At 41.1% G+C, this 25,866-nt stretch overlaps 1 protein-coding gene across 4 annotated transcripts in view; it reads left to right on the forward strand.

Moving 5' to 3' along the window:
- The window catches only part of PDE4DIPP2 (myomegalin), a 227,933-nt gene that overhangs the window by 16,872 nt on the left and 185,195 nt on the right, over window positions 1-25,866 (forward strand). For all 4 annotated transcript variants that reach the window (XM_023547515.2, XM_023547516.2, XM_064282358.1 and 1 more), the window contains exons 2-3: window positions 7,637-7,692; window positions 12,392-12,543. In XM_023547515.2, coding sequence (XP_023403283.2) covers window positions 7,637-7,692; window positions 12,392-12,543 — 208 coding nt within the window. The remainder of the gene's footprint in view (window positions 1-7,636; window positions 7,693-12,391; window positions 12,544-25,866) is intronic.

Here is a 25,866-nt window from a genome sequence, read left to right on the forward strand (position 1 = left end):
ATAGTACCAAGTGTTATCACAGAAGGAATTCAGGGAAGGAATTCATCTTCTGGAGAAATTTGGATAGTGTCTTAGGGTGGGTTCTCTAGAGAAGCAAAACCAGTGAAGTGTCTATAGGGAGAGAGAGAGAGAGTCAGATTTATATATAAAAAAGGCTCACACAGTTATAGAGGATGGAAGGTCTCAAGTCCATGGGTAGGCTGGAGGCTTCTCCCGGCTCAGGTAGCTGCAGGGGCTGGCAAACCCAAGAGCTGATGAATCCCAAAATCCACAGGCAAGCTGCTAGCTCAAGTCCCAAGAACTGGAGGTCAAATGAACAGAAGCCAGCTGCAGGATCCAGAGCAAGCAAAAGCCAGCAAGTCTTGCCAGAAAGCCCACCTATATTGGCTGCAGGCCACATGGCAAGGAAACTCCCTTTCAACTGACTGGCTACTCACAGCAGATCCCATCATAGGAGTGATCACATTATGTCAGATCTCATCACAGAAGTGATTAACTCATTATACGACTGCCAAACTGCATTGTAACTGCCAACCCACTGAGAAACATGGCCCAGCCCAGTTGATACACAGTTTCAACAATCATAGTTTGGGATAATATAAAATGGATGGATGACTCACTTTTCAGGGTGGGACCTATATAAAAAGTCATACCAGCCACTTCCCATTTAGGCTTTTAATTTATATGTCACATGACCTCTGTTATACTCAAATATTCACGTTGTGAACTGTATCCATTGGGAATGAGTTTGTATCATGGATTGAATTGTGTCCCCTAAAAATATCTGTCAACTTGGCTAGGTCACGATTCCCTTGTATGATTGTCTACTATTTTACCATCTGATGTGATTTCCCTATGTGTTGTAAATCCTATCACTATGATGTAATAAGATGGATTAGTGGCAGTTGGTGAGGTCTACAATTTAGATAGTGTCTTAAGCCAATCTCTTTTAAAAGAGAGAAGTGAGCAGAGAGACAGTAGACTCTAAGCATCTAGATGACACAGTATAGTTTTTATTTGCTTTTTGTTATTTCTAGTGCCTAGCACATAAGCAACTTATCAATAAATGTTTATGAAACAGCATTAAAAGCCCACCCCCTCCCAGTAACAACCAGGTCCCAGTTCTTCACTCTAAGTACTGTTATTGCAGATAGTATTCTTCCCCTTGTAAATTTCTGTTTATAATAAGAAAACCATATAAAAAGAAGTTTGAAAGATAGAAAATGTCTCCAGAAGATGTCCTTTGTCCCCAGGCTTAGAGAAGTTAACCAAGGATGGTGGTAAGTAACGAAGTTGCGGGGCCAGAGCCTGTGGTACCTGGAACAACCTAAGTGTATGTGAGTGGCCTGGGGAAGGTTCCTGAAAATAACCACCCCTTTGGGAGTTTATGGAATCCTGGTGGCTCAGTGGCTAAGCATGAGGCTGCTAACCAAAAGGTTGGCAGTTCGAATCTACCAGCCGCTCCTTGGAAATCCTATGGGGCAGTTCTACTCTGTCCTGTAGGGTCACTATGAGTCAGAATTGACTCGAAGGCAATGGGTTTTTGGTTTGGGTGGCACAGTGGTTAAGAGCTTGGATGCTAACCAAAAGATCAGCAGTTTGAATCTACCTGCTGCTCCTTGGAAACCCTATGGGGCCGTTCTGCTCTGCCCTATAGGGTTGTTTTGGGTTGGAATCAACTCAATGGCAACGGGTTTGGTTTTGGTTCGGAGTTTGTACACTCATATGGGAAGAAATAACCCTAGGTTAACTATTTTAATAGGTGAGACTGAGTAGAATAAAGTCATGAGGACTAGGCATATACCAGCTCCTCAGAAATTGTTGGGAGGGATTTTGATCCTGTGATATAAGTATCTCATACTGTTCAAAGACTTGTTGTACAAGTGTTTATAATAGAGAAGTTGTATGTTTGCCATCTTGCCATTTCTCTTGAACAATATCGTCCGTTAACACAATCCATTGCTCTTCTTGGTCCACAAATTAAACAGGCCAGAATATAAGGTGATAACATCAAATACGTAGCTTACAAGGGAAGGCCTACAGCTGCCTTATACAGAGTATTTCTCTGTAGGTTCCATCATTGTATTACCCTTTGCTAAGAAAGTAGGAACCCAAGTCTCTGCCCCTCCCCCACAGTGTTATGAGAGGCTAGGTTAGTGGGACTGGTAAAATGTCTAAAGCTTGGAAAGCAGCTATGTCAGCAGCCATTTTCAAACAAAGCAAATTTGAGTGCCTTGGATATTTATTCCTGACCATAATAGAAACCACCATACTTAGAAAATTACTGGAAGAAATCATCAGGGTACAGTTTGAAAACATCAGAATATCAAGGGGGGGGGTAGATGGCTTTGATAGGAACAAGTATTTTCTGATCATTTTCAACCTAACCACCCTGGAAAAACTGTAAGAAAAGCTAGTAATATGGGAAATTGAATTTTGATGTATCGTTTGAATTTGATATCTTAATAGCTACCTATCAGCCAGTCAAGAAAATATGGGTGATACACCAGGCAGAAATTAAGTGGGTGAAGAGCTTGTGGAAGGGCTGTACTTGGAAAATGCTGGCTCTTCAGGTTAAGCAAGAGAGTGTCTTGGCAGAAACATTAATAAATGTAATTTCAGTGGAATTAGTATTGACAGATTGATGAAGTAAGCATAAAGATAAAGGATAAAGTTATGAAAGTAATGTTTATTCTTCAGGAGTCCTGGTGGCACAATGGTTAAGCACTTGGCCGCTAACAGAAAGGTTTAAGCCCACTCAGAGGCTCCATGGGAGAAAGACCTGACGATCTGCTCTTGTAAAGATTATAGCCTAGAAGATCCTATGGCACATTCTGCTCTGTCACATGGGGTCCCTATAGGTTCAAATAGACTCTATGGCGCCTAACACACTCAAAAACCCATTGCTGTTGAGTCAGTTCCCACCTATAGCAACCCTATATGACAGAGTTGAGCTGCCCCATGGGATTTCCTAGGCTCTAATTTTTTTTAATCTTTATGGAAGCGGACTGCGACATCTTTCTCCCGAGGAGTGCTGGTGGGTTCGAACCACTGACCTTTTGGTTAGCAGCTGAGCGCTTAACAACTGCACCACCAGAGCTCCTCACTAAAACAGGGAAGCAAAATTTAAGGTAAAAGAATGGGGGAGGGTACATATGTACATGGATGCAAGAGGACTCCAAGTGCCTTGGTGAACCTCGTGGTAGCCACACGTTAGTCATTCATGGACTGATTTTTTTTTTTTTAATCTAGAAACACTTGAGTTTGAGAAATTAGGACAAGTATATACATGTATTTTCTAGGCTTGGATCATAGGGAAGAATTTACCAACATGTATTACAGCTTTCTATGTGTTAGTGGGTGGCCAGACTTGGAGTATGTCTCTAGCAAACCCCAGTTCTCTTTGTACTTCAGTTTATCAGATGTTGTCACAAACTGCAATCCCCCAGACATATAGTCTGTGTGTCTTCACTATAAGCCCCTTCCCTTGGGGAGAATCAAATTCCTTCCGAACCTTTTGGAACAGCTGAGTGAGCCCCACTCTCTGGGAATAAGAGAGGAAACCTGAGCTGCTAATTGAGCTAAAGTGATTTTTTAAAAATCTCCTGAGAGATTACAAGTGTCCCCATTAACTCAGGACCCATCCAAAGTGACCTCTCTACCTTTCCAGTTATTGATTCACGCTGGGCAGGCTGCATGCTCAAAGTGGGTGTGGGTGGGATGGAGAAGAGGAGGTATCTGGTGGGGCTGCTTTGCCTATGCATTGCTTTGTTGTAACCTGCTCCCGAGCTACAAAGTGGAATCTGTGGAGCAAGGAGGATTGGATGAGATCAGGCCTGGAAAGTACCCTGGACCCTCGGAAAGTATTAAAATGCACTTTATGATTAAGTGGTTTTTAGAATTGCGTAATGACTGCAAGGGACCTTAGAATTTCATGTCTTTCTTTTATAAATATTTGAGAAATCTGAAGCCCAGGGAGGTAAACGTGATTTACAAGCCAGTTAGCTTGTTGTCACAAATTAATGAGTTGTATATTGATGCCAATAGGTTTCTCAAGACTGTGTCTTGAAGTAGAAATAAAATTTTGTCTGTACTTGATCTATATCAGAGTAACAGCCTCAGAGGCCTGCAGGGAGCCAGGTGATGTCATACAGTGGTGTCACTAGGGTTGGTGTCACCCAGTGCAGTAACTCATGGTGTTACCCCCCACACCCCAAGGACCTCCTCCCATACCAGATCATACAGAATCCTTAGTAATGTTTTTTACACTAAGGTTACTCATAAATTGTAATTCCCATATATCACTCCTCCTTCTCCTTTAATTACTACTTCATCCTCAGAAAAGTTATTGATACAGGTTCACAAATGCTAATTCCCGTAATATTGTAGCTAAAACACCAGAAAATTTGACAAAATCAACAGTATAAAAACACTGAAGACAAAGAAAACAACGGCACGTGCTACACGCAGACAAAACCACGTGATTCTAGGTGTCATTGTAATTGGGTAATAATGACAGCTCTGACCAGAGCACATTAGAAGGTTCAAAAAGTAAATTAGCATAGAGTTTTAGCCTTGTAGGTATATTGACACATGTAAGCTGGGCTTACAAAAAAGGTTTTTGTTGTTATAACTAATGACAGGGATATTTTTATTAAAAAATAGTAATAAATTTCTGCTGAAGCATTGCACAAAAACTTTTATAGGCAGTCATTTTGGTGTCACTCCCTCTGACAGTGTCACCCAGTGTGATCTGTACCCTCCATACCCTCCTAGTGATGCCACTGATGTCATAAATGAGTGAGTGAGCTGGGACTCAGAGACAGGAGTGGCAGGGACCATGGCAAACTGGAGAATATGTGCTTTGTTGTTTTGTTTAAAGCAGACAGATTCTCCCTATGTGGAAAGGCAGGCCCAGTGTCGCTAGATCCACTCATTTTCCAAGACGAGTTAGAAATGGGTCAACCTTACAGGGGCCAAATAAAATATACTGGATGGGCTGAATTTGGCCTGAGGGATGACCTTGCTCTTCCTGGCATATGCACAGTTACCTTTGTCTGCTGCTGAGCCTAATGTAATCCACCCAATGAGTAAATAACAGCAGCTGAGTATAAGTGTTTTCCCTACAGATATTTCAAGACGTTGTTCTGGTTGATAGTTTCAACATCCTCCCATTACTTACCTCAACAGAGGGGGTCCACGAGTAGTACATTCATCTCTCTGCATTTCTTACTCTCAGGAGAAGTTTTTAATGAAAGCGAAACAATCAAAAGGCCATTAGTGGAGAAAGGAAGAGGCAGAGAGCCTGGAAGAACCACAAGCCAGTGATCTGCTTTTAGTAATAAGGAATTGCCAGATGGTGTGTGTATCCCAGTGTGCCCTGTCTGGTACCTTCATGTCCATCTGGGACTTAAAGTGAAGATTTATGCCAGGATCCAGCCCTGAGGCAGGGAAGAAAGAACGTTCTCAATTTCTAAACAAATGTCAGTCTATCCTCCGCCTCCTTGCGAAGGTCTTCTTCTGGCTAAATCTGTGTCTGCAGAGTTCTTATTGATAACTGGAAGTACCCAAGGGTTTAAAAAAGAAGCTAAAGGTAGAAAGCATCTCTCAGTAGGGTTATTGCAATTGTCTCTCTGTTTCTACCTGCACCACCCAACCATCTGCTGTCAAAATAGTAGCTAGCCCTTTTAAAGCATTAGTCACACAGTCCATTCCTCCCCTTGGCTCACAAACCGTCAGTGGCCAAATGCCTCTCAAAGGCTGAAAGGTCCTGAAAGGCTCTTTATAATCTGTTCCCTACCCAACCCTCCCATTACTTACCTGACTTAACCTCCTGCTACTCACCCCTTGCTCACTCTGCCCAGCCACATCGACCTGCTTGCCTTTCCACAAACATTTAGTATGCTCCTCCTAAGAGCCTTTGCGTTTGTTATTCTCTGCTCGTAAGACCCTTTCTTCCAGATACCCCCATGGCTACTCATTGCTTCTAAAGAGGCCTTATGTGCTGAAAATCACAATCCTCTCTCCCTCTTTGTCATCAATTGAATTATGTCCCCCCAAAAATGTGTATATCAACTTGGTTAGCCCCTGATTCCCAGTATTGTGTGGTTGTCCTCCATTTTGTGATTGTAATTTTACATTACAGAGGATTAGGGCCAGATTATAATATCCTTACCAGGTCACATCCTTGATCCAATGTAAAGGGAGCTTCCCTGGGGTGTGGCCTGCACGACTTTTTATCTCTCAAGAGATAAAAGGAAAGGGAAGCAAGCAAAGAGTTGGGGACCTCATACTACCTACCAAGAAAGCAGTGCTGGGAGCAGAGCACGTCTTTTGGACCTGAGGTTCCTGCACCTGAGAAGCTCCCAGACCAAGAGAAGACTGATGACCAGGACCATCCTCCAGAGCCAACAGAGAGAGAAAGCCTTCCCCTAGAGCTGGCACCCTGAATTTGGACTTGTAGCCTACCAGACTGTAAGAGAATACATTTCTCTTTGTTAAAGTCATCCACTTGTGGTATTTCCGTTATAGCAGCCCTAGATGACCAAGACTCTCCTCCTACCCGTATTCCCTACTTTCAATTTTTTATAGCACTTGTTCCCAACTGATATTCTACATTTTACTTGTCTCCCCTCACTAGAATGTAAACTCCATAGCTGAGGGGAGTTGTCTCTTTTATTCATTGCTGCATTCCGGAGCTTAAAACAACACCTTAAAACAAACTAGGTGCCAGAGAAGTATTTGTTGAATACGTCTGAAAATTCTTTTCCATTTTGTGCTGGGGATCATGGTGTTCACTGTGAGGCAAGCTTGGTGGGCAGGGATGACTCTTGCTACTGACAGTCCATTAAATGCACTTTGCCTGTTTTTCTGGTTTTCTTTGTCAATTCTGCTTTTTAAACATTACCTTGAATTTTATGCCTCTTTCCACCTGCATGGTCTTTTCGGTTAGTTAAAGCCACCATAGCTTCTTACTTGGAGTTTAGACTTTCAGCATCCACTTTTACCCCCTCCATGCTCTCTCCACTTAGCTGCCACAATAATCTATCTGAAATATAAATCTGGCCGTTTACCATTAATTGCCTGATTTAAAATCCTATGGTAGCTTCCCATTGCCCTTTGCATAAACTCAGTATCCTTATGCCGTCCCGCAAGGCCCTTCATGGTCTGGTTGCAACATTGCCCTTCTCTGTTCCCCTAACAACAAGCCAAGTTCCTTCCTGACACAGGGTCTTTGCTGTTCCCTCAGGGTGGAATACTCTTCTGCTTCCATTCTTCATCTGGTTGACATTCTTCCCATCTTAAGTGTCCCTTTCTCAGAGTTTCCCCGAGTCCTTGTATTAGTTAAGTCACTACAAAGCTAATTAAATACTTGTGAAATTGTTTGTTTAGTGGCTATCTCTACAGTTTATGTGCTTCTTGAGGATAGGGATCCTTACTGTGGTGTTTACCTTTATATTCTCTGCATTTAATACTGTCCCTGACACATAGTAGGAGCATAGTAAATACTGTGAAGTGGAGAAATGCATGAAAAAAGAACAAGGTGCCTGGCTGGAAGGAGCTGTGTTACCTTAAAAGGTACTGTCACCCCAGAGCTTGGAGTGGTATCTCATTAATGATGTGTTTCTCTCCACAGAGATTATTTTGCAGAAGATGATGTGGAGATGGTACCCAGAACAGGTCACACAGCAGGTAAGGAGACCATGGGCTTTGCCTCGTTAAATCCTTATAGTTTCCTGCTGATTGTAATTCCCTTGACTAATAAGTGGACTCTTTAAATTCATCATGGAGATACCTTCAAATTTTGTTAACTTCCAAATTTGCACATACTTCTGTAGCATGTAATTCCCCACTTCTACTCTGTCCTATACGGTTGCTATGAGCCAGAATTGCCTCCATTGCAATGGGTTTTTTGTGACTACACCATTAAAATGGGTATAATCATAGTGTCAACCTCATGGGTAAAGCTAAGTGAGAAAAATGCTTAGTGCAGACCTTATCAAGTAATGAGCACTAAGTAAATCTTAGTTGTTATTAATATATTCATAATAATATCATAATTATCACTGCCCTAATCTTAGACAGAAACTTCCTGATTACAAAACCAAAGTGAAGATGGCTCTCTTTTGGGGACCATTTTTCACAAAAACTTTATTTTATTTTATTGTGGTGAAAATATGCATAAAAGACATACACCATCTCAACAATTTCTACATGGAAAATTCAATGACAGAAATTTTTAATCACTTGAGATTTTACTCCTTGCTAAGTGATTTTCCTTTGTGGAAAAGTTTTTAACTTGAAGATGTTAAGGACTTCAGAGATACTTAAAATTAGTATTTGAAACCATGTGTGTTAAACCCACAAATTTTACGGGTCTACCATTTTTTTTTTACCATAGTCGATAGGAGTCCCTGGGTGGTGCAGATGGTAAAGGTGCTTGGCTGCTCTCTGAAAGGTTGGGAGCCACTTTGGAAGAAAGGCCTGGTGACCTACTTCCAAAAAACCAGCCATCGAGAACCCTATGGAACACAGTTCCACTCCGAAACACACAGAGTCACCATAAGTTGGAATTGACTTGAAGGCAACTGAAAGAGACCATAGTCAATACTTTGAACGTCAAGATCCTCCATTTTGAGGTAAAGATTGAAGGATTGGGGCAGAAATGGGAGGGGAATGGAGAAAATGCCTACTAGAGGCAAGATACTGGGTTGGGTACTTTCATTCGTTATTCTGTTCGATCCATATAAAAACCCTGTGAGATAGGTTTATTATCCTCATTTTTACCAAGGCAGTGAAGCTCTGCAAAATTAAAAGATTTGCCTAAATTCCCACAATTAGCAAGAGTCAGAATTCAAATCCAAGCTTCAAAGGTGCGACTCTGTCCGTTAAATCTCAGGAATCTCACTGTAGTGTTTTATTGTTCTGTTTCATCAAATTCTCTTCCATTTAACAGCCTATTTAGCTTCACCTAAATGTGGAGGGAATCATTCTTTCTAATTTCTTTTATTTAAAAAATTCATATTTGCTTAGGAACATTCGGTGTATCAACAAAACAGGTATAACTTATTATTACAATCACAGAGTAGAATGCAGAACAGGACAATTATTTTGTACAAGCTGCATCAAAGGCAACTGAAGATGGAAAAAGTACCATCTCCGTATATAACTAATTCGTGCAGTGCACCAATAAAACCTGCTTTAAATTTCTCTGCTAATATACAACCTCTATGCCATACCAGGCAAAGTTAGTGACTATTGAAAATGCCATTAAGGGCAGGGCTGTGGATAGACACATTTGATAGTATGTTAATTTCATTTAAAAAAAAAGACAGTATACAGTGTTCAGCTTAAAAACAAATCATACAGTCTTATATTTCATCTTTTTTCTTTAAAAACAATGGTGTAATGAAGAAGTAAAATGCTTTCTAAACCTGTTGCCATCAAGTCTGTTCTGACACATAGTGACTCTATAGAACTGCTCTGCAGGGTTTCCAAGGAGCAGCTGGTGGATTCCACCTGCTGGCCTTTTGGATAGCAGCCATAGCTCTTGAGCACTGGTATCACCTTATTTATCATCATCATTTTGCTCTTTATCTTTTTCCTCTTCTTTTTGCTCTTCCCCGTGATCTTCCTGATCCTTTTGGTCTTCCTCCTATTTCTTCTTTTCCTTTTTTTTTTTCCCAAACTTGACAACCCCCTCCTCTTTTTTTTCCCCCTGCGTCAGACTTTCCTTTAGCCCAGAATACAGCTACAGCCTTTATAAAGTTTTCTTTATCTTAACAGCCTTCCCTCCCCACCCCCATCTTTTTAAGACTGTTTATTATCTGCTGCTGTTATCCTTCATTTCTCCAAAATTCCTTACCACATCACAATGGAAAGACCTGGATATTCTCCTGTAATTTTTGGGTGATACTTGGAATAAAACAAGAAAATGGCTGAAGGAGATTTTTTGGGTACATTGGGACTCTTGAATCAATCAATCAATCTCTGTTTCACTTTCTCACTCTCTCTGTTTTTTTAATCTCATTGGGGGAATTATAGGTTTTTTTTTCTCTTTTACAATGGGCCTTATTCACCTTTACCGTGTCTTCGGAAACCCTGGTGGCGTAGTGGTTAAGTGCTACAGCTGCTAACCAAAGTGTCAGCAGTTCAAATTTGCCAGGTGCTCCTTGGAAACTCTATGGGGCAGTTCTACTCTGTCCTGTAGGGTCGCTATGAGTTGGAATGGACTCGATGCACTGGGACTGGAACCATGTCTTCAAATTTTCCTTTCTTTTTAGCAAGCATGGATTTCCAAATTTCTGAGCACTTTTTAGAAAATTCTGAAAAGTTAGCTCATGGCAGCATCTGGGTGTTTTTTTCTTATGTTCCTTCTGGCAACTTTAGGAAGAAAAAGAAAGGAAAGGAAAAAAGCATAAGGTGGCATTTTGCCTCTAGGCTCCTTAGAATCTCCTCTGCCCAAGTTCAGTTCATCTTCCACCCAGTGCCCATCTTGCTTTCACTGGCCTCCCCACTCTCTATGGAGCTTGATGTATTATGATGACTATCATTCTTTCTGAGTAAAAAACTATCGTTCAGTAATAGGCTCACTGCTTCTTTCTGTCAGCCAAAAGAAGACATAACGTTTTTATTTCTTCTGTCTGAGTCTGTATCCCCCCCTCACATCTGAGGTCATCTTTGTGCTTTGCTTTACTGAAGCCTTGATTTTTCGTTCTTTCAAAAGGTTACTTCTCAAAGGCAGGCATGGAGTTAGTAGCAGATTGGCCTTAATTGGAAATCCTGGTGGCGTAGTGGTTAAGTACTATGGCTGCTAACCAAAAGGATGGGAGTTTGAATCCAACAGAAGCTCCTTGGAAACTCTATGGGGCAGTTCTACTCTGTCCTATAGGGTCGCCATGAGTCGGAATCAACTCAACGACAATGGGTTTTAGGTTCTCCCAGGGTAATGCTTCTGTTAGTTAATGGAATAATTGAGTATGCCCCTTTGCTTCCTTTCCCTGGACTCTTAAACCTGTTACAATCCTTTAGCTGCTAAATTAACACGATATTAGCATACTGCTAAGAAGGACCAGTAGAGAGAACATGGGATTTTGCAACAGAACCTGGCTTGAATCCTGGTTCTGCTATTTCTTAGCAATGTGATCTTGAGCAACCGAACTTCCTGAACCTTTATTTAATCATCAGTAAAAGCCACATCTATTTCATTGGTTGCTGTGACCTTATGAATGAAGAAATCGTTGTGAAACCATTTTGTAATTTATAATGCCCTTTAAAGATGTTGGTTGTTACAGTTGTTATCATTCTTAAGTAGTAACCTGAAAGATTCTCAGTAGCTGGATTTGAAAAATAAATTTTAGCTAGTAGTTTTTTTTTAAGGCTTGTTTTGATTACCTTTTGTCGTGCAACAAACCCACCCAAAACTTAGTGGCTTAAAATAGGGATCAGCAAAATGTGACCCATGTGACCCATGTGCCCATGGCCAGTTTTTGTAAATAAAGTGTTATGACAACATGGCCATTCGTTTACTTTTATCTACATCTGCTCTGAGCTACAAGGGCAGAACTGAATAGCTGTGACAGAAACTGTATGGCCCACAACCCTAAAATATTTACTATCCAGTCCTTTAAGAAGCTTGCCCTCCCCTAGCTTAAAACTGCAATGGTTTATTATTTCTCAAAATTCTGTAGGTTGATAAGAAGGGCAAGTGACAACAAGACAGACACTGGGTGACTGTGTGCTTCACTGAGAAAAAATGAACTAAATATGGGTAGAAGCCATCCAAAGAAACCAAGAGGCAAAATGTCATCGTATGTTTTCTTTCTTTCTTCTGCTGGTCTCACTTGGTATCACTCAGGTGGCTGTAGTCATCTGATGGCTTGACTGAGGCCGAGGTCCTTAATAGTTTTGTTCGCATGTCTAGCAGTTGGTGACTGGCATCTTTATTCCCCTCTACTTGGCCTCTCCTCCTCATCCTTGCTGGGCTTCTTCACAGCATGCTGGTCTTAGGGTTCCAGAAGAAATGAGTAGGAATGCAAGGTCTCTCAAGACCTAGTCTCTGGAACTCATACGGTGATGTTTCCATCATGGTCTGTTGACCAAAGCAAGTCACTAGGCCAACCCAGATTCAAGGAATGGAGAAATAGACTCTACTTCTTCATGGGAGGAGCAGGAACATCACATCACAAAGGTGCGTGGATACAAACTGGTGTGACTCACTGGGACCACTATGAATATGATCTACCATAGCCTGCATTACATGAACTGTTTCTATGAGGCCTACAATTGGTTTATATTTTGCAGGAACCAAATTGTGTTGGAAGGTGCAGGTTAGAATGATCATAGTGCCAATATTATATAAACTTTTCTTGTTGTTCCCTTTCACTGACAGCTTTTCTTAGTGACACTAAAGATCGAGGCCCTCCACCACAGTCACATACCTGGAGAAGTGGTGAGAAATTCTCCTTTGGACAGACACATTCCTTGAGAGCATTTGAAAAGCCCCCTCAAGTGCAGACCCAGGCCCTTCGAGACTTTGAGAAGGTAAGTCACATGGGTGGATAATTGTGACCCCCAACTAGAAGCAGTATCATGGAATAGTGATGTTCTTATAGAAAACATGGCTTGTAGATTAGTCTGATTGTGAGCAGCGTTGCTTTAAGGGACTCTTTTAAGAGCGTATGTCCCAATAAGCATATGCTTCATGTTGGGGGCTATGATTCATGGACCATTGCCTGTACCAATGAATTCTGTGTTACCATTTATACTGAGTTTACTTCTCACATAAGCTCAGTAAGTTTCAATGGCACCCTGAGAATCTGTAGCTGGACGATAGTGGACCCAGGAGGCCCAGTCCAGTCTGCTGCCATTATATTTTCTGTTGCTGGCTTGGACCACTCTAAAGATGTGGATACTGTCCACAGAATGAGGTGACTCAGCCCCAACTATTTTTCTTTTCAACAAGAATCTGACAATGTTGCTTGGAATGCCTGAATCAACTCTTGAAGTATTCTGCCTCTTGATGTGTTTGTCCTTAGATTTGGTCAAGAGCAATTACTGACACTGTAATACAGGTCCCCAGCTCCTGTTTCTTGAGTGGCTCCAGGAACTCTGTTCAATAGAACCCATTCACTGACATTTAAATGGCCCTGCAAGAGGGGCCCTGGATTTCTTATGCTGCTATGTTCTAAAAAAAGGAACAGTTCTTTGATGACCCCTGGGGGTTGCCCAAGGATCAGGCCATAAAACAGTAATGTGAAAATAGGTCCTTAGATATTTGGACTTCTCTCTTACTTGAATTGATAGCTTTTGACAGGTAATAAAATTCAATTAAAAAAAAAAGATTAATAAATCAGTGTTGACATGGATTTACCCAGACCCAATAAGCAATCTTTTCTCAATTTGCAAATAGAAATGTTCTGCTAAGACTTAATGTACATCTTACCAGATATTCCTGTGAGCAAAGAATATGTTCCATGTAACATGTGCCTGAGAATTAAAACCCTACTCTTGTTCTTTTTTGTTCAGAGTTGTCATGGATACTGTTAAAAAAAAGGACACAGAGAGTTTGTAGAAACATTATGCGGCTTTGGAAGGCTAACCTTCTGAATAGCTGTGCGGTGCTGGTGGTGGGAGTGGGGTGGTAACACTCCCAATCCCTTCTTCTTCGTTTACCTTTTAGATCTTCTACAACATAGAAAAGGAGAGCTGGAGAGCTACCCAAAGTTGTGTGACATGTTCTCTGAAAGATAGTCTGCCCACCCCATTTCCCTCTTGGTTGAAAGATGGTCTGGAACATAGGTGTGGGGGATGTCACCTCCGCTGATGCAATGAATAGCCAGATGTCACCTCCACTGATGTGATGAATGGCTGCAGGGAGACGGAAGAGAATGGGTTGGGGTGGGAAGTGAGCAGGGGCCAGCTAAGTTTCATATGTGAAGTCCTAAGTGCTTTTCTCTTAAAGTTTAGGTCTGATATCACTCATCAGTCCTTACCTCTCAGTGCTGGGAACCAATGACAGAAGTCAAACTCGGAAGCAGAGAAAAGGCCAATAACAGATATTTTCAATTCCTCCCCAGCATGAAGCAATAAATAAAGTAACAATGAAGATATGACACAATTCCTTGTCAGGAAAGTCATTACCTGTAAACTGAGCCGTGCCTTTGTGCTCACAGGTCTGTTCGTTCTTGTGTCTATTCATCCATTCTGTAAACTTCATTGACAACTTCTAGTATATGAAGAGCCTCCATGGGAGATCTTGAAAATTAGAGGAAGCATTGGTTAGAAAAAATATGAAGGATAGAGACACATTCCAATGCCCCATCCTGAAAAATGGTAACATACCAAGTAAAATCACATCATATCTTCTGTGAAGTTTATAATATGCATTTGGTAGCCTTTGGATAAAGGATGGAGAGTTGTACTCAGACAGAGAGAAGGAAGGAAAAGATTTCATGCCAGAGAAGGGTAGGATCCTCCAGGACTTCAAACAAGTGTCAAAGGGATACAGTCCTGAGCTGCATGGCCAGGAAGACATCTTTATTTCATCCATCCATTCATGTGACAAACACTTATTGATCACTTTAGATAAATTACTGTATCTGCCCTCAGATAGCTATAGCCTGCTGGGAGGGAAGTACAGACTTTCATACTGATAACATCTGCAAAGGCAAACCCTAGTTCCCCAAACAAGGTCATATTCATCGGTGCAGGGGTTAGGATGTCAACATATCTTTTGGAGGGACACAATTCAATCCACAACAGCCTCCAAAGCTGAATTAGATTTTACCAGACAGAGAAGGAGAGTATGATAGTCCAGACAGAGAGGAAATTTTAGGGAAAGGGAGAGAGGCATGTTCATGGACTGAGTCTGAAAGACTGGACTCGAGGAAGGTAAGGGAGAGCAGTTAGAACAAGAAAAGAAGTAATGTTATAAGTATTTAATGAGTAAAAAGTGACTCATCAGTAATATGATTGCTTTTAAAACGTTTGCGGAAGTAGGAAATTCTACAGAAGAAAGCCTTTCGTTCCAGAGTAAGAGATACTGGACTGAAAATGCAATTATGATGCATGAAACCAAAGCATAATTGATCAGTTAACAAATGAGAATGACAGCATCTTTCTTCACTATGTTGATGCAGGAAGAAGGTACAAAGACAGCTAAACTTTGAAGACGCAAGATTTTCTTAGCATGGGTGGGGTTGGGAGTGATGGAGCATGAGGGGGGAGGAAAGTCAGGTAATAGCCACACAGTTGACTCTGTTCAACTTCACACTGCTAGGTGCAAATTAAATTGTTACTCCAAGGCATGCTTGTCAGGTTGAGGCCAGTAGGTATTGTTTCCCATGATGTGCGGGAAGTTTGACTTAGTATACGCCTTTCATATTTAAACCTTGCCAGCTTTGTGATAAAGGGGCTTTTTCCCCCCAGATTATTCACTGATGGATTTCTATTCTTTCCACATCTATAGATTTGAGCAATGGTCTCTTAAATTGCGTCTCATAAATTGCCTTATTTTGCCTTTACAAACCTCCGTGAAGCATTATTGTCCCCATTCTTCAAATGAGGAAGCCAGAGCTCATAAAAGTTGACTTTTTCAGGGCCATAGAGTACCATGATTGGAAATATTAATAGGTTAGCTTTGGTCTCCCACGTTCAGGTCATGGTTGACAAATATAAGTGAATTGAGTGACTCTATCCCCAAAATTGCACAAGCTACTCAAAGTGCTGGCCGCTTGAAGGTGGGTCAGAAATAATTTTTACAGAAATAATGTTTAAAAATGGCCATAGTCATGTGTTAGGAAAAATTCCATCTTATACACTTTCTCACTGATCACAGGACCCACCTCCTCCCCCAGCATCTCTGGACCGAGACTAGGGCAACAAGTAAATAATACTAGCTTGCGGCTGCCGTGAGTAGCTTGAGGTTGCCATGAGTCAGAATGCCATGACTCAATGACAACTGGTTTTAGCATTTATTAAAGTCCCTAGGTAGTACACACATTCTTGGCTGCTGACCAGGAAGTTGGAAGTTTGTGTCCTCAGAAGAAAGGCCTGACGATCTACTTCCCCAAAAAATCAGCCACTGAAAATCCTATGGAGCACAGTTCTACTCTGACACACATGAGTTCACCAGGGTGGATTATTCAGTAGGCAAGGTAATCTTTCACTTTGTCAATTTTCTGCTTCTAGGTATGCTGGCATCTGTCCCTCTTCCAAACCCCATGGTACCTTCCTACAGAATCAAAGCCTCTTTTCAAATTTACAATCCCGGGGAGAAAGATGAAAGCCAAAGACACAGGGAAAGATTTGTCCAAAGGACAAATGGACCACAACTAGCACAGCCTCCACCAGACTGAGTCCAGCACAACTAGATGGTGCCTGGCTACCACCACTGACTGCTTTGTCAGGGATCACAATAGAGGGTCCTGGACAGAGCTGAAGAAAAATGTAGAGTGAAATTCTAACTCACATACACACACACACAAAAAGACCAGACTTATTGGTTTGACAGAGACTGGAGAAATGCCAGACACCCTCTTAGCTGAGTAATGAAGTCACTCCTGAGGCTCACCCTTCAGCCAAAGATTAGACAGGCCCATAAAACAAAACAAGACTAAATGGGCACACCAGCTCAGGGACAAGGATGAGAAGGCAGGAGGGGACAGGAAAGCTAGTAACGGGGAACCTAAGGTCAAGAAGGGAAGAGTGTTGACATGTCATGGGGTTGGCAACCAATGTCACAAAACAGTATGTGTATTAATTACTTAATGAGAAACTAATTTGCTTTGTAAGCCTTCATCTAAAGTACAATAATAATAATAAAAAAATAGAAAAAAAATTAATAATCCCTTACAGGGGTGGATGACCCAGTCAGCAAGATAAGCTGGGTTTACTTATTACTTACTAATCTGTAATGAATAATTTTACAAAGACGTGGTGGTGAAACTCGTGTGAAATTGTTCACTGCAGACGATCTGGTAAGTAAAGTAAGCACAATGCTTACCTTGCCTATTAGGTAATCAGTGATTACCCTGGAGGGTTACCATAAGTTGGAATCGACTTGGCAACTGATTTATAGTTTATTGATCGCTTTCTATGTGTCACGTACTGTTCTAAGTACATTATGTCACTTAATGCTCACAATGACCCTATGAAGAAGGCATGATTATCACCCCAACTTACAAATGAGGAAATCAGGCACAAAGAATAACAACTGTACTTGCCCAATGTCTCATAATTGTGGACCTGAAAATATCAGTCATTTTTTGACCTAAAATAGTGAGTGCTTTCCAGGCTGGGGAGCTCAGCTGGTTAAAGTTTGGTGCTAATGAAGGTGCTAGCTCAAAACCGTTCTTCTATTTAAATTGGCACAGATTGTAATACTAACCAAACTTCTATCTTCCCTAGGTAAACTGTAAATCTTTTACCTCCCAATATTCTCAATCACATACTATCCACTTCATTAGTTCTGAACTGCTTGCAATTCATACTTCCATGTTTCATATTTCCATGTCTTAGCTACTGCTGTTCCTTCTGCCTGGAATGGTTTTTCTCTCCTGATTTTACCTGGTTAAAAATTTCAGCTAAGGTGCCTTTTCCTTCCTTCCTCCCTCCCTCCCTCCCTTCCTCCCTCCCTTCCTCTCTCCCTCTCTCTCTCCCTCTCTGCCTCCTTCCCTTCTCGTTTCCTAACTCTCCAATCTCAAAATATACACTCAGACTCTAAGTTCTCAGGGTGGAATACACCCCTTGCTCCTTTTTTAATCTCTAGGATAGTCAGAATTGACTCAATGGCAAACAAGAAGAATCTAGTATAATGCCCAGTACACAGTGAGTGCTCAGTGAATATTCATAAACTAAACTTGGTGAAAAGTATTGACAATTAGGCATTCTTTGGGTTTATATTTCCCCTGGCCTCCACTCAATATTCTCAGTAAGTTGAATGGTTGTAAGGAGGGAGTCTGTGTATTAATTGATTGGGCAAGATGGGAAACTGGGAAGTTAAGAAGTGTACATTCATTTTTAACGGTGAGTTCAAAGGGAGACAATTTTCCAGCTTAGCTAGGGTGATAAAATTCCAGGGTTCTTGGGGAAATGAGAGGACCATTCAGAAATGATGAGGTTGCACTGGTGAAATGTGTGCAGTTTGACTTTAGACATAGAATCAAAATGGCAGATGCTACAGAAAAGCCATAGTGGGGTGGGGGAGGGTGGCTGTAATATCAAGAGGGACCTCCCCTGCCCTGTACTGTTTACACCTTTTCTAACAGTGTCTTCTTTGACACCAAAATGCCAGCAAAACCAGCTGCAATGTTTGTCCATTTATAGTTGGAAGGCAGCTTGCACTAGCATTATGAATCCAACTGCAGTGAGTCAGCCTGTTGAGTCCCCACCCATCCTGGCAAACGTTTCCACTTGAATTTTGAAATCTGTGGGTTAAAAAATAAAAGAAGCTTTAGAACTGGAGGCTTTTTTACCTTATGGAGAGCTGAGTTATTACAGGCTGGGCTTCCTGTCCTAGTTTAGGTGGACCTGGGTCATGTTGCTGCCTCCTTTAGGTTCAACAATTTCAGTGTTTCTTGTGTGCTTCTCTGTAATCACTGCCTTGGTAAATGAAGGCTGCTCATGAAGTTCATTTTCGTTTTTTAAAAGATTGGCATTTATGCCTCCAAAACCACAGTGCCCCAAACATACTAGTCTTGTTTTCATTGGCATCTGGAGACATTCAGAAAGTTGTTGGATGGCAAAGGGAAGATCTTAAACTTCCAGCATTCATAAGCACAATTTTTTTCTCCTTTTTAAAAAATGTGTCTCTTCAGAGGGCTCCCACACAGTCATTCCACAGACCTTCAGCGATGTTTTCATTCCTGAGTCACACTGCCAAAGTCATGCATCAAATCATCTGTGTTTTCGCAAGAACTACCAAATGAAAGGAATGATTCTAAGTGTTGCAGAGGATACAGAAGTATATAAGCCACCATTCTCAAAGGGCACACTACCCGATTAGGGGAATATGGAATTTAAATTATGCAATAAATAAAACCTTAAATATTAGGACAAAATGTTTTTTCTTTGTATTTGTATTTTTAATTTGTATCTTAGATATGTGAAGTCCTTATAAAGTTATAAATATTAGCTCACATTTTTCTTGTTCTCTATTACATATAGTGATTAACATCATGCATAGCATATAGTATTGTTGTTGTTCTTAGTTGCTGTCAAGTTGATTCCAACTCATGGCAACCTGATATGTGCAGGGTAAAACTACCCTATAGCATTTTCAAGGCTGAGACATTTCAGAAGCAGATCACTAGGCCTGTCTTCTGAAGCCCCTCTGGGTGGGTTCAAATCTCCAAACTTTTGCTTAGTATTTGAGTGCTTAACCGTTTGCACCACCCAAGGACTCCTAGCAAATAGTAGGAATGGCTTTTTCTTTTCTTCTTCTTTGTTGTGTTTTGGATAAATGGATGACGCTGAGTTTTCTTGCTTGGGTAACAGTGATGCCATCCACTGAGAAAGGGAACAACTGGAGCAGGCACATATATTGTTGTTGTTGTTAGGTGCTGTTGAGTCATTTTCGACTCATAGTGACCGTATGTGCAACAGAACTCCCTCGTCCTGCACCATTCTCACAATTGTCATTAGGCTTGACCCCATCTTGCAGCCACTGTGTCAATTCATCTCACTGAGAATTTTCCTCTGTTTTACTGACCCTCTACTCTACCAAGCATAATGTCCTTTTCCAGGGACTGGTCCTTCCTGATAACACGTCCAAAGTATATGAAACATAGTCTTGCCATCTTTGCTTCTAATGAGCATTCTGGCTGTGCTTCTTCCAAGACAGATTTGTTTGTTCTTCTGGCAGTCCATGGTATATTCAATATTCTTCACCGACACCATAACTCAAATGCATGGATTCTTCTTCAGTCTTCCTTATTCATTGTCCAGCTTTCACATGCATATGAGGGGATTGAAAACACCCTCGCTTGCTTGGGTCAGGTGCACCTTAGTCCCTAAAGTGAAGTCTTTGCTTTTTAACTCTTTAAAGAGATCTTTTGCAGCAGATTTGCCCAATGCAATGTGTCATTTGATTTCTTGGCTACTGCTTCCATGTACCTTGTTGATTGTAGATCCATGTAAAATAAAATCCTTGACAGCTTCAATCTTTTCTCCATTTAGCATGATGTTGCTTATTGGTCCGGTTGTGAAGATTTTTGTTTTCTTACATTGAGGTATAATCTATACTGCAAAAAAAAAAAAAAAAATACTGCAGGCTGTGGTCTTTTATCTTCATCAGTAAGATCACATATACCCATTGCCATCAAGCAATTCCGACTCAAAGCAACCCTATAGGACAGAGTAGAACTGCCTTGTGTGGTTTCCAAGGAACACGTGGTGAATTCGAACTCCCAACCTTTTGGTTAGCAATCATAACTCTTAACCACCACACCACCAGGGTTTCCAAGATCACATATAATACTTTTATAATCATTAAAACAACAGCATCAATGAACCAAAAACAGGTAAAGTGATTTTCATTTTTGAAAGGAAAAAAAAAAATGGAGATTCCTTCAGCTCTTAAGGAATTCTAAATCTAGTTGGGGAGACAGTCAAACAGATAATCTCAATGTATGTGTTGTGATAAGGAGCACAACAGGAGTAGGCACACAGTGCAGTGGGAGACACAGGAGGGGCCCTTACCCAGACTTTAGGGAAAGATAGGCTTCCTGTAGTAGGTAATCTCTAAATCAAGTTCTTAAGGATGAGTTGGAGTTAGTTAAGTAAGAGCTGCTGGGGGGTAAGGAGGAATGACATTTCAGGACAACACTGCTACACGTGAAAAGCCCTGGAGGCAGCAGAGAGCCTAGTGGATTCAGGTCTAGGAGGCTCTTTGTCATGGCTGCAGCACTAGAGTGTCAAATGGAATTCTGGTTGGCTGTTCTTTTTCTCCCTGTCCACCCCTGTCCAAAGCATTATTGTTGCAGTGTTATTCATGCTATCTTTGTGAATTCCTAGCTAAAATGCCTTGAGCAGGCCTTGATCATGCCTTTGAAATTGCCTTTCTTTCCTAGAGAAGAATGGTAAAAGGATTATTGAAAACCTAGAGGAATGGATCCCCCATGTGTCTGTCAGTTTGTCATACTGTGGGGGCTTGTGTGTTCCTGTGATGCTGGAACCTATGCCACTGGTATTCAGATACCAGCAGGGTCACCCATGGAGGACAGGTTTCAGCTGAGCTTCCAGACTAAGACAGACTAGCAAGAAGGACCTGGCAATCTACTTCTGAAAAGCATTAGCCAGTGAAAACCTTACGAATAACAGCAGAACATTGTCTGATATAGTGCTGGAAGATGAGCCCCCAGGTTGGAAGGCACTCAAAAGATGACTGGGGAAGAGCTGCCTCCTCAAAGTAGAGTCAGCCTTAATGATGTGGATGGAGTAAAGCTTTCGGGACCTTCATTTGCTGATGTGGCATGACTCAAAATGAGGAGAAACAGCTGCAAACATCCATTAATAATCGGAACCTGGAATGTATGAAGTATGAATCTAGGAAAATTGGAAATCGTCAGAAATGAAATGGAACACATAAACATCGATATCCTAGGCATTTTCTTTTTTTTTATTAGTGAGCTGAAATGGACTGGTATTGGCCATTTTGAACTAGGCAATCATATAGTCTACTATGCTGGGAATGACAACTTGAAGAGGAATGGTGGTGTATTCATGGTCAAAAAGAGCATTTCAAGATCTATCCTGAAGTACAACGTTGTCAGTGATAGGATAATATCCATACGCCTACAAGGAAGACCAGTTAATACGACTATTATTCAAATTTACCCACCAACCACTAGGGCCAAAGATGAAGAAATGGAAAATTTTTATCAGCTGCTACAGCCTGAAATTGATCGAACATGCAATCAAGATGCATTGATAATTACTGATGATTGGAATGCGAAAGTTGGAAACAAAGAAGAAGGACCAGTAGTTGGAAAATATGGCCTTGGTGATAGAAGCAATGCTGGAGATCGAATGATAGAATTTTGCAAGACCAATGACTTCTTCATTGCAAATACCTTCTTTCACCAACATAAACGGCGACTATACACATGGACCTCACCAGATGGAACACACAGAAATCAAATTGACTACATCTGTGGAAATAGACGATGGAAAAGCTCAATATCATCAGTCAGAACAAGGCTAGGGGCTGACTGTGGAGCGGACCATCAATTGCTCATATGCAAGTTCAAGCTGAAACTGAAGAAAATCAGAGCAAGTCTACAAGAGCCAAAATATGACCTTGAGTATATTCCACCTGAATTTAGAGACCATCTCAAGAATAGATTTGATGCATTGAACACTAGTGACCGAAGACCAGACGAGTTGTGGCATGACATGAAGGACATCATCCATGAAGAAAGCAAGAGGTCACTGAAAAGACAGGAAAGAAAGAAAAGACCAAGGTGGATGTCAGAGGAGACTCTGAAACTTGCTCTTGAGTGTCGAGCAAAAAAAAAAAAGCAAAAGGAAGAATTCATGAAGTAAAAGAACTGAACAGAAGATTTCAAAGGGCCTCTCGAGAAGACAAAGTCAAGTATTATAATGACATGTGGAAAGAGTTGGAGATGGAAAACCAAAAGGGAAGAACACGCTCAGCGTTTCTCAAGCTGAAAGAACTGAAGAAAAAATTCAAGCCTCGAGTTGCAATAGTGAATGATTCCATGGGTAAAATATTAAATGATGCAGGAAGCATCAAAAGAAGATAGAAAGAATACACAGAGTCATTATACCAAAAAGAATTAGGCAATGTTCAACCACTTCAAGAGGTAGCATATGATCAGGAACTGATGGTACTGAAGGAAGAAGTCCAAGCTGCTCTGAAGACATTGGCCAAAAACAAGCCTCCAGGAATTGATGGAATATCAATTGAGATGTTTCAACAAACAGATGCAGTGCAGGGGGTGCTCACTTGTCTATGCCAAGAAATATGGAAGACAGCTTCCTGGCCAACTGACTGGAAGAGATCCATATTTATGCCCATTCCCAAGAAAGATGATCCAACCAAATGTGGAAATTATAGAACAGTATCATTAATATCACACGCAAGCAAAATTTTGCTGAAGATCATTCAAAAATGGCTGCAGCAGTATATCAACAGGGAACTGCCAGAAATTCAGGCCAGTTTCAGAAGAGGACATGGAACCACGGATATCATTGCTGATGTCAGACGGATCCTGGCTGAAAGCAGAGAATACCAGAAGGATGTTTACCTGTGTTTTATTGACTATGCAAAGGCATTTGACTGTGTGGATCATAACAAACTATGGATAACACTGCAAAGAATGGGAATTCCAGAACACTTAATTGTGCTGATGAGGAACCTTTACATAGATCAAGAGGCAGTTATTCAGACAGAACAAGGGGATAGTGATTGGTTTAAAGTCAGGAAAAGTGTGCGTCAGGGTTGTATTCTTTCACCATACCTATTTAATCTGTATGCTGAACAAATGACCCGAGAAGCTTGACTATATGAAGAAGAATGGGGCATCAGGATTGGAGGAAGACTCATTAACAACCTGCACTATGCAGATGACACAACCTTGCTTGCTAAAGTGAAGAGGACTTGAAGCACTTACTAATGAAGATCAAAGACCACAGCCTTCAGTATGGATTACACCTCAACATAAAGAAAACAAAAATCCTCACAACTGGACCAACAAGCAACATCATGATAAACAGAGAAAAGATTGAAGTTGTCAAGGATTTCATTTTACTTGGATCCACAATCAACAGCCATGGAAGCAGCAGTCAAGAAATCAAAAGACGCATTGCATTGGGTAAATCTGCTGCAAAGGACCTCTTCAAAGTGTTAAGAGCAAAGATGTCACCCTGAAGACTAAGGTGCGCCTGACCCAAGCCATGGTATTTTCAATCACATCATATGCATGTGAAAGCTGAACAATGAATAAAGAAGACTGAAGAAGAGTTGACGCCTTTGAATTGTGGTGTTGGCGAAGAATATTGAATATACCATGGACTGCCAAAACAACAAACAAACCTGTCCTGGAAGAAGTATGGCCAGAATGCTCCTTAGAGGCAAGGATGGTGAGACTGCATCTTACATACTTTGGACATGTTGTCATGAGGGATCAGTCCCTGGAGAAGGACATCATGCTTGGCAGAGTACAGGGTCAGCGGAAAAGAAGAAGACCCTCAACGAGGTGGATTGACACAGTGGCTGCAACAATGAGCTCAAGCATAACAACGATTGTAAGGATGGCGCAGGACCAGGCAGTGTTTCGTTCTGTTGTGCATAGGGTCGCTATGTGTCAGAACCAATTCGACAGCACCTAACAACAACAACAACAAGAGGAATGGATAAAGCCATAAATTGGCATTTCCCCTCGAATGCTAGAAACTCAGGAAATAGTCTTCCTGGGATGGGCCAGTTGTGAACAAACAGCACCAAGTTTTGCTGCTGTTTGGTCTAGCCAAGCTGATGAAGGATCTATTTTGGAGCCTAGAAGTCCATGGGAGCTCCCAGCATCACTGCAGTCAGCTGTCATTTCTCCATGCAGCTCTTCCAACTGTCTCTGACAGCACTACTTCTGGCTGTGCCATCTATTTTTGGCCGCCAGGGAAGCTGTTATTTGTTTTGCATAGTTTGTAGTGCTCTAGTGTGATGACAACTCCTTGTTATTCCAGAATTGGGGGTGGTGTGGGTGTGTATCTGTGGTGGGGAAAGGCAGCGGGGACATCATCTGAACCCCTGTTTTTTATGCCTATGATGAAACTGCTGGCCACAATACCAAAAAACCCAGTGCCATCGGCCTGATGTAAGAGCTCTGTTGTTGGCTCTCTTGTCTCCAGGTCAGTTATTTCAAGAAAAGGCCGTGAGGAGGATGGGTATCTGAATGCTTCTGAGTTTTCAAATGAAATGATATCATTAACTTTTTAGCATTTAAAAGGCTCTGGAACTTCAGGAATTATGTTGAAATTTCAGAAACAGAGTTTCAGAAGAGGTATTTATTTACTGTGTGTCCCAAAATACCAAAGAAAAAAGCCAGGTCTTTGTAGAATTCATAGTCTGCTTTCTGAGACAGGCATTGGTAGTTGGTTTCTGGAACACAGGGCCGAAATCTTATTTTGAAGTGAAAGGGTTGATAAGCGGAAGACCAAGTTCATTGACTTTGATTTTTGTTTTTATTAGACTGTGCTCTGCAAAAGTTATGTGTATTCTTCAGGAAAACCTAATGAATATGTTTTTCCTTTGTCAAAATAATAGGCTGGATCATATGTTTTCTTTGTTTTATCTGATGATTGTAACAGAACTTTACCTTTTGATAAAACATAGTAATTCAAGAGTGTTCAATATTGAGGGTCACTTAGAGGGTACTTCTCTTATGGCCCCACTATCTAGGTAGGGTTAATATTTAGAACATTTAGAAATAATCCGCTTTAAAACGTTTACCTTTAACTGAATTGAATTGAACTTTAACTGAATCTTTATCATTAAAAAAAAAAAAATCCTTTGCAAGAGGCAAAGGATTGGGCAAGTTACTTTTCTCAGCTTTGGTTTCTTTTTCTTTCTTCCTTCCTTTTCCTCCTTTCTTTCTCTTCCTCCCTCCCTCTTTCCGTCTCTTTCTTTTTTTAGTAACAACTTTATCAATATATAATTCACGTACCATAAAATTCACCCTTTCAAAGTATGCAATTCTATGGTTTTGGTATATTCACAAAGTTGTGCAACCATCACCACTAATTCCTAAATATTTTCATCACCCTAAAAAGAAACCCATACTCATTATCAGTCCCTCCCACCCCTTCCCTCCACCCAGTCCCTGGCAACCTGTAAGCTACTTTCTG

Source organism: Loxodonta africana, chromosome 3, assembly GCF_030014295.1.
Source record: "Loxodonta africana isolate mLoxAfr1 chromosome 3, mLoxAfr1.hap2, whole genome shotgun sequence".
Lineage (NCBI taxonomy): Eukaryota > Metazoa > Chordata > Mammalia > Proboscidea > Elephantidae > Loxodonta > Loxodonta africana.